Source organism: Panulirus ornatus, chromosome 73 (assembly GCF_036320965.1).
Source record: "Panulirus ornatus isolate Po-2019 chromosome 73, ASM3632096v1, whole genome shotgun sequence".
Classification (NCBI taxonomy): domain Eukaryota; kingdom Metazoa; phylum Arthropoda; class Malacostraca; order Decapoda; family Palinuridae; genus Panulirus; species Panulirus ornatus.
In genome coordinates this window covers 3,678,547-3,688,455 of record NC_092296.1, presented here as the reverse complement: position 1 = coordinate 3,688,455, position 9,909 = coordinate 3,678,547, and the positions used below count along the sequence as shown (strand labels likewise).

At 41.7% G+C, this 9,909-nt stretch overlaps 1 protein-coding gene across 1 annotated transcript; it reads right to left on the bottom strand.

Moving 5' to 3' along the window:
• Positions 1 to 3,220: 3,220 nt before the first annotated feature.
• On the bottom strand, positions 3,221 to 9,423 carry LOC139748330 (arginase, hepatic-like). Its single transcript, XM_071661386.1, has 7 exons — positions 9,247 to 9,423; positions 7,698 to 7,770; positions 6,910 to 7,139; positions 6,653 to 6,801; positions 6,195 to 6,251; positions 4,336 to 4,517; positions 3,221 to 3,770 (listed from the first exon to the last, which is right to left on the bottom strand). The coding sequence occupies exons 1-7, from the start codon at positions 9,364 to 9,366 to the stop codon at positions 3,583 to 3,585; spliced, it is 999 nt and encodes a 332-aa protein (XP_071517487.1). The 5' UTR covers positions 9,367 to 9,423; the 3' UTR covers positions 3,221 to 3,582.
• Positions 9,424 to 9,909: the final 486 nt, after the last annotated feature.

The following is a 9,909-nucleotide window of genomic DNA, read 5'->3' as shown; positions in this document are numbered from 1 at the left end:
CAATGCCTTCCCCTAGCAGGAAGTGATGCTACGCTCGAAAACACAAAAATCGATAATAAAAAATATTTATTCTGATTCTAACTACTATATCTCATCAACCTATATTTTTCTACTTGTATTGCGATATATGGTTATATTATATTAAAATAAATAAGAAATCTTTTTCGAGGTTATAATTGGTTATTTTTCTCGTTTTCTATGTTTAGTTTTGGATAACTGAAACATTCTATTCACTTTTTTGCCTGTACGTTGTCCATGAAAGTTGCTTTGATTAATTCCAAGTATTATATTGCAACGATAAGATTTTATCATTTTATGCGTAATTTTACGAGTGAAATAGATTCCTCTTCCGGTCGGTAATATGATACCAATTTAGAAATTTCTAGACATCTCGCTCGTCGTTTTAGATACATCTGAATCTCCTTTTTGTACCTCACATTAACCTATTACAATAGGCTGTGACGTGTAGATGTAGAATAATTGTGGTGGATGCAAAATGGAGGGAGATTGTTGATTTGTTGTTGTCCGTTTTGATAATCAAATGCTTTTGGATGTGTTACGAATGTCCTTTATCACTGCAACTTCACTGCAGAAGTGGAGAGCAGATTGTATTTCATTATTTTTCTGGGGCGAAAATTCATAGAATATATCCCGAATTTCGGTTGTACTTGTTATGCTTAGAACGGTCATGTGGATATTCATTATCGTCAGTGTATTTGATGACTAACCTTGAAAATGATTTCAAACTTGTGTGTTTGTCTGTAAAGCTTTAGTAAATTTACATTATATTTATCATTGCTTTTTAAGTGATCTTAGTGTTTATATACTATGGTTTACATAGGCCTACATCTTCAGTACTTATTTTTCAAATGTGTTTGTTGATGTTGATGTCGGCGGTAGATGTCAAGATTTTTTATGTGTTCCTGTTGAGTGATTGCTGTGGTTGTTGAAGGTGTGCCGATAAGTGATACGTTGACGTGATCTGATGAAGTGAAGGACGAAGTGATTACTGCTCCAAGGAGTGACATTTGCCAAGAGTTCCACAACACAATGTCGTGTTGAAGGCGTCCTCTGCAGTCGTTAACTTGGACTGACACAAATGAAATAGTTGCTGAATTCCTTGGTAATGGAGAGCATCAGATATATATAGCCGAATGGGAGGAGGTCAAGAACAGTGCCACTGCCTAGAGGGACGCCAGAGTGCCTGGAGTAGCGATTCATGGAGGATGACAGAGCACAATGAACTCGATTCCCATAAAAAGTGACTCAGTCAGGTATGCCGGGGACTTTCATCTGAGGATTAGTCTCTTGTTGGTTACTTTAGCAAATACAAGGATTGTAGTGGTTATTTGATTACCTTCCGTGTGTCACTGTCAGTGGGCCGAGAAATATTACGATGAGTCGGGAGGAGTTGCAAGTCACTTATTGTGCTTAATTTCGCGTTTTGTTTCATGATGTGTTCACACGTTTTGTAAGTTTCTACATGGGATGGAAGTGAGTGATATGGGGCGAAAAAAATGCAATGTTTTTATTGTTTGTGCAGAGTTGATTTTGTTTATTACTATACCTGCAAATTAAAAATAGGGCGTAATGACCGCGTCAGGTCTTGCATGTACGATGTTTGACCTATAGCTTCGTCGCCAGCATGGTCTTGCATGTACAGATGAACAATAATGTTACTGACAAAGCCAGTCGATAAAACTGTAAGGCAGGTGTTCCGGCAGGTGGGGCGCGCGACGCCACCTAACTACCTCCTTTGTCCCCGAGCCGTCGCCCATCTTTCAAACCAACAGGACACACCGCCGTTTCGCATTAATCTCCCTAATATTTTGCCCCAGTTCACTTGTTCTTTAGAGAAATGTTTTATTTATTCCTCCATAAGCGTTTACTGGTCTGGAGTGCGTCTCATTACAAGTGTAAGAATATAGGACGATTTCGTAAGGCTTGTTCCTTCTCACAATCAAAGGATGTGTGCATTATGGAATTTCCTGGACGTTTGTCACGCTCTGCTCTTAAATAAACATAGGAATGTCAAGTGTAATGTTTGATATATTATTGCATAGGATGAATGCAGTCACTGTTGTCGCCTGATGACATGAAGGATGGGGAAATATTGCAGTTCGTCTTTCAATCACATTTTCTAAGAAAGTAATGGGATGGCGTGGGATTATGCTATTACCTTATCCATTGACAGGTAGATTAGCATTGTAGTTCTAGATATATTTTCTTTGTTTACAGACTGGCCGATGTAGTAAACTACGTTCGGGGATTATTTCCGATTCACGGATAATGTGATTTTTTTTAAGGGGGTGAATTGAAGAGCTTTTCTTAGATTTAGTTTTACTGTATTTATATTTGTGTGAGAGGTAGTTGTATTGTTAAAATGCGAATATAATGACATTTGGCAATAGAAAAGGTGACACTGCAGGAACGTCATTACTGTAATCCTAGGAAGAATAAAACGGTTTTTGCGATGACACTGGATGAACCCGGTAGTTCAGGTTGCACAGATGGTAATTCTAGACATTACGAGTTAGCAGTTCAGACGGGAGCACATTGACAGCATCTGTTGTCATGTACTGATAGAGCTGTCCAGATAGAAGGCCAGGGTGTTGCTGTACATGGAGATTAGGGTAATGCATTGGTAAGCCTAGGTATCATACAAGGCCATGTTATATAGGAAGGCCTGGGTGTTATCAAACAAAGAGGCCTCGACATTGCAAGATCAGAAGGTCAGGATTTTGTGTGTGTAAAGGTTAGAATGTTGCCATATAGGAAAGCCTTACAACTATCATATATAAAGAGGTTAGGATGTTATTATACAGGCAGGCCGTGTTGTTATTATGATATATAAGGCCAAAATGTTGCTATAGTCATAATATAGAAAGGCCAAAATGTTGCTATAGTCATAATATAGAAAGGCCAAAATGTTCCTAAATATAGCTAGGTTATATAACAAGACCTGGATTTTATAAGTGCTTCAGAGTTATACAGGAAGTTACTACCTAATGAGGCCAGGATGTTATCACATAGGAGAGCCAGATTTTTGCTATGTAGGAATGCTAGCATATAGGAAGGCCAGGATGTTGTGTAGGAAGGCCTGGATGTTGTGTAGGGAGGCCATGGTGTTACTGTATAGAATGAGCTAGGATATGCTACTCGCCATCGAAGACTGTTTTTCGTTAGGCACTCGCCACTTGGGGCAATAAAAGACACTAAGTTTAAAACAAGTCATATAATTATATTCAAACATTAACACATAGATATATGTCTAATTTGCTAGAGATTCTTTATCAGCTTATATATAATAGCGCCATCTAATTCAGCCACATTAAATAATTTCTCCTCTAGATATTATTCAACTGGGTTCATCACTATCGTATAAGCAAATATTTTCGTACAGTTAAGGTGCGTTTCCGATAGTGATATCATAAACGGGTAAATAAATGAGTTTATATTCATATAGGCAAGAAATAGGCATCACGAAGGATAATGCGGGTAAAAATGGGCGAGTCCAGTGTAGGTATCCTTGCATCCAATCGAGTTGCGTCCTCCAGTGTCCCTTGAGTAGGGAGGGGAGTCCTACGCGCCCCTGTAGCCCGAGAGAGCACTGAGAAGGACGAGTCTTGCGGCGTCAGCAGTGAGGGCGGCGTCCTCCTTGGTTCCTAGGTGAGGATTTACTTCCACCAAGTCCAGGGCACGTAGGAGGCCGGACTTCCACACCGCCTCGGTGATGTTCAAGCCTTCGCGGAGGTTAATCCCGCCCCGCACTGCCGATGATAACACTCGCGTCAAAACCTGTTACTTAGCAGCTGTTTTTTAAGCATTTTTTTTTTTTTTAATACCAGAAACATCTAATGTTTGCGATATGTTTTACTTTCACTCGCACGCAATACTAGTAAATCATTTTATTTTTTAGCAACACTGTACAAACAGAACCTTACACAAGCAAAATATTTTTGTTTTGCTTGTAACACTGCTCGCAACCCTAAATGTCACTAGACTAATAGCAATAGTACATTTTACTAGAGACTACTAGCAAAGTTTTCCACTTATTACAGACATTTTACTAGCACATTACATTAGTGGCAAGACTTACCATGAACTCCTTTACTAGCGAAATATTTTTTTTTCCTAGCAGCATACTTTAGTTGCTATACTACTAACATATTTTGTTGGCAAAGACTTTTTGATGCAACACAATATCAGAACATTTTACTGGCTGTTTTCCCTTACTGCCACTACATTAAATCCTAAGTTATATCTCATGTTTCTCCTTGTTCCTCCTCCTAATTCCCCCATAGTCTTAAAGCAACCTCTCCCGTCCCTACTAACCTGGGGTGCCGGTGCTGGGTGCTTCCATAGGGTCTAGAGAGTCGATGTCGAAGGAGAGGTGAAGTGGGCGCATGGCTGATGGCTGGAGGTGTTCCATGCAGCGGGTGATGACGGCCGACACCCCAAGCTGGTCCAACTCACGCATCCCGAACCTCAGAATGCCCAGGTCCTTCATAAACTCGCTGTGGTGGAAAATAAATAAGGGGAATTAATAGAAAGGAATGAGAGATGTTGACTGTTGTGCTGTGGACGTGATATAGTGGAGACAACAGTGTACAAAGTGCATTTAGTGTTGCAAATTTCCCGACAGTTGTGGCTTTATGGAAGATTTTGCGTCCATCCCCGCTGCAGTCTCATATCCCATACGGAAGTGTTCACTACCCAGCGGCAAGCAGTATCATGCCCGGAACTCTAAAAGGGCCGGATCTCACGGGGAAAATAGGGTACTACTACAACAATTTTAAGACAAAACTCGGGCTTAAGAACGCTTCTCCCCATGACTCTTGAGCGCCTACAGCTTGTATCTTTGAAGAATAATTTACGATGCTCATGTACTTAAAAAAAACTCGTTTTATTTTACAGAAACAAAGGCCTTCATTTCCCACAAAAGCACATCACCTAGTTATAGTTTTGGAAATAAACTTATTTTAGGCATACGGCAGTAGTGCATATTTTGATGCTGTAACATGCATGCAGAAATGTTTGGTTGAGAGGGAAGTCAATCTGGATGAGGTGTTACCGCTACGTCATAAAATTATCAATGTTGCCAACGTCTCTTAGATACATTAAGAACACACTGCTACACCAACTGATGTTTCCTTGTTAGAATGATAAAATAAAAGCTCAGTGTGAACCGTAATTCTAAAAGTAATGAAAGTCATTGTTAGACGAAGTCGATACACGCATGTGTGTAATGATTATGCGCAGGTTATTACATTGTAGCAAGATTTGTGTCTTTACACACTATACATATATCCTACTATAACATTCTACGTCAGTGCATTAACCAAGGCTAGATTTGCCGCAGGTTGTTGAGAGATGCTGGAGAAATCCACGAAATCTAAAGTGTATTATGTGCACTGCCAAATTAATACTTATTTAAGCATGGCCTAAAGTGATTTCATATACCTGCATTACTGACGAAGAAGGATGAATTAACAAAAGTCAGGGTCCAGATCGAAAATTCCCACTTCATTGACGCAATTTTGATTCGGTGGAACACTTTTGAGGGTAACATCGCAACGGAAGCTCTTATCTCTTGAAATGAACAGCTGTGAATTCTCTCTCACTGGCACACAAACAGCTGCTCAACATATGGCCGTGTTATTCCAAGCTCTGAATGATGGAAATATATTTACTTGTTGCCTATATGTGCAAAGCCACTGGTATTGTGGTTAGTATTTTTCTTTTTAATTGCAGCGAATATAATCGATAAAGAGACATAAACCAGAGCCCAACATCGCAACCAAACCACACATTTAAGTAAACCATTAAATGGTTTACTTAGACCGCTTTAACACGTTCTTTCAGGCCACTCTCGACTGAAGTCCCTAACCACATATATTGTGTGAACTCGATGCATTCCCTTATGCAAGCCTTGAACGTTCAGCCCAGGATTTCCCAGTCTCCTTCACTCCATCCTCCCACCTTTCTCCCTACATTTCTAAAGTGCAACCTCTCTATTCTTTCCTCACTTTTCCTCTCGTATGTCAAAACCATTTCAGCACCCCCTGGCCAATTCTCACTCGAACTACGCTAGCTTCTACACATCCTTCTAACAGTGTTTTGGCTTATGCAATCAACCCTCCACACCACACTCCACATTCAACAGCTTACAGCAAAGTACATTATCATCTTACCTTTCTTTTTTATCGATATCCCTCAGTCCGATGTAGGCGATGTGTTGAGAGGAGATACTGTAGCAGGATACAATGATATTAGTCATCTCTGTCCAGCATTAGCCACTGGCCTTGTTTTATATGATTAACATTTGTCACCAATCATTAGCCCAGAATTATTTCAGATCAACGTTAATAATAATTTAACTTTCAACACGTACACCATCAATCATTAGAATTATTAGCCTAGTAACCATGTTACACAGTCAATAGCCTAGCCTACATGTAACACATCAATCAATAGCGTAGTTTCATCTCTGTTACATATCAGTCATTATTAGTATGGTTTCTGATCAACGTTAATCATTCACCTCTTGACACACATCAAACAATAGCCTATTTCATAAGAGGCCTTACTTAATCTAACACTACAAATATCCCATAATACAGTAACATAATGTGACGGATGTTTGCCCAACCATGGTTGTGGCCAGTTGTCGGGTAGCCGGTTGACTTGTGTTGCCATCTCCCGCAGGTGGTGTGAGACCGGCATGCCGTGCATGTTCCCGGTGCCTGACGAAGACCCGGTGTTGATGTCGGAATGAGCGTCCACCCACAGCACCACCACCTGCAACACCAGAGCTCTTACCACATCAGCCGACACCACAACTTGTCACAAATCAAAATATTCAAGTAAGTTTAAGACTTGGACATGCACTGTGAAAACGACACGCACCTGGTGATCGGGATTGGCTTGGGCATGGCCGTTGACAGTACCGATGGCGATGGAGTGGTCGCCTCCGAGGGTAAGACAGATGCGCCCGTCGCGCACGACCTGCGCGACGGAGGAGGCGAGGCGGCGGCTGTAGCCTAGCACGGTCGGGTGGTGGCGCTCCCCGCTCGGACCAGCCTGGGAGTCGGCACACTCCGTCATCTCGACCGACCCGTAATTCAGCACGCCAACCCCTGTAAAACACTTACAGTTACTCGACTGAGCTGAAGTTTATGTCCAAAAGAACATCTTAACGCATAAGATGGCGATCAAAATTTGTTTCACAAAGAGTTTGCTTAAAATGTAAACAGAATATTAACATATCTCTCATAAAACTTTGATGCAGCTCTTGCAAGATCTGCCAAACGCATTTACAAGACTTCATTCTTACTAGATGCATAGCATATGGTAGCTGCCTTACCGTATATTGAATACTTTACGTCTTACTAGGAGGTTGGAACTGCATCAGGGCCTATGTCAGTATCGATTATTGGTGACATTCAACGACCGAGCCGTCCTATAGCATTTTCCCTCCCCTCTCCACACTTATCATGCTATTGATTCCCGTGAACAGTGTCTCCGTAGAGGTGAGTCCCCAGGAGGACACAAGCTTATCACCATACATCACCGTAGAAGCGGCAGGTAGCAACAGTTCGGTGGATCAATAAATCCCGTGATGGCGCGTCCCTCAGCACATCATACAACCACACCAGCGCCGCATGGCTAGGCGGACAGAAATTCTCATGACTTACCGAGATTTTGTAGTTCGCTAAGGACGCCAGTGTCCTTAATGGCTCGTGGTCCATCCTCCACACCGAGGCGCCTCTGTTGGTATAGGTATGATTATATATATCAGAGAATGAAATAGCCTGTCCACACTGACTGGGACAGCCACAAATCTACATTGGACCTAACCTGGCCAGGGGCAGTTAAAGGTAGTTCTAGATATATTCAGTGATACAAATAGACCCACCACACATGGAGGCGACCACTGGTTGGCCTTGGTCAGCCAGTGAAATCCTACGTTAGAAACAGCATTTTTTTTCCTACCGTTCCAGCATCACCAGTTCTGTAGCACTATAACTTTCTGCTCAATATTAGGTTTTTCTCTCGTTTACGTCCATCTTAAACTTTATATTTGGTTCTTAATATTGTCTTTTACCCACGTGTAAAAGCTATTGGGGCAAACTCAGATACAGCAGGTATTTCACTCTTGGACCGTTATTTTTGAGTTTGTGATACCTCTGTGATGTAACGGTTAACACTACTGGCTGTCACGCATGCAAGGGCCGCTGGAGATAATATCCGCAATGGTTCGAACTCTGGTCGCGGCAACCGTCCCACAGTCCATCCAGCTGTTCATCCCCACCCGACCCAACCAGGAGCTGGTCGATAAAATGGGTACCTGGCATCGCATAGGAATGTTTATAAGCATACGTGCAGCCGCCTCCACTTCCAACAGTAGAGAGGTAGAATATATATACAAGGTTAAGGGACGGGGCAATACAAGAGGCAATATATATATATATATATATACTGTATATTATTGCCCTTTTAACACAAGTCAATTTTCCTTCAAGTATAAACACGGAGCCAATATCCTTCATGATAATATGAAGGTGAATGACCTGAAGCATTTTATAATGTTTCGGTATTACATCAGAGACTCTGTGAATGTTGTGACTCGCCTTAGCCTAGTGGTGGCGAGAGGCAAACACAAGGTACTCAAGGCCACTTTTTCCTCCCTCCATGATCACCCTGGCCCGAAGGAACGCCCAAATGTTAGACATTCTGAACGAGATGGTAATTTCTACTGATAAAAAGTATCATATACGCAACGTCCAATGCATGAGTCAAACGCGTATCCACTATAACCTGTGATATGCTGAACATATCAAGAAAGAAACAAAATAAACGTGCTAGAGTAGCATCAACGTTTGGAAATCTTACAAGTTGGCAAGAAAAAAAGAATGCACTAAATATAAATGCAGTGCAAACGTGAAGCATGGCAACTAGTGCATTTAACCCTGAGAAACAGGTTTGCTTCTTGACGTCATAAAGCCAAGGAAGGATAAGACTGTTGTCTCTTGATACAGTGCACTTTAGATAGATTAACCACCATGTATACATAAATCACCTTCCCTTATATATGTCACGAATATACACCAGAATAGTGATTTCATAAAATGCTGAGATATAAAGCGTATTCAGTTCTCGGCAACATCTGACACACCTTCTTGACAAGCGATAAATACATTTAAGTTAGCTGTCAATCAGTGATTTTGCTGACTCCATCCTTACCTGTCCCCTGTTGAAGGGAGCTTCCACAACGCCAACGTGTAAGTGTCTGGCTAAGGGCGAGGCTGCATACTGGGCCGCAGCACCTAGCCTAGCCGAACGCCTGAGGAGCGTGCGCAGCATAGTCCCGACACCCTTACACTTGCTGACCACCGCCACTAACAGGCCACCAGACACGGCTCCTAGCTCACCCAGGCGGAGGTACCGATCAATTAATAAATTGATTCCTTAATATCGGGTGATACTGATGGTTCAGTGCATTCATTTAGAGGCAGACGTGCTCACTGCTGTTCCTACTGCGCAGAAGCCAATCATTAATGTGTTTAACTTGTTTAAGTCGTAATTTCAGGATATTCTTAATGGTAACATCCGCTGGCGGCTTTTTCCAGCCAATCATGGCACTTGCACGATGGGTTGGTCACTCCTTAGGCAGGTTTTGTTATTAGTTTCCACAATAAAATCTCCCAAAAGCCTATTGAACCAGTTGGTAACACAAGGTAGACTAGTGGAGGTGCGAGTGTAAGGTAAAGAAAACAATTGCATGTAGTTGTTGAATTTGTGGAAAAGGAACGTCTGCTGTTCAGTGGAAATATACAAACTGAACAAGTCTGTGTAATTAATTTTTTTTTTCTGTCTCGGGGAGAAAGGTTAACACTGTTGCCGCGT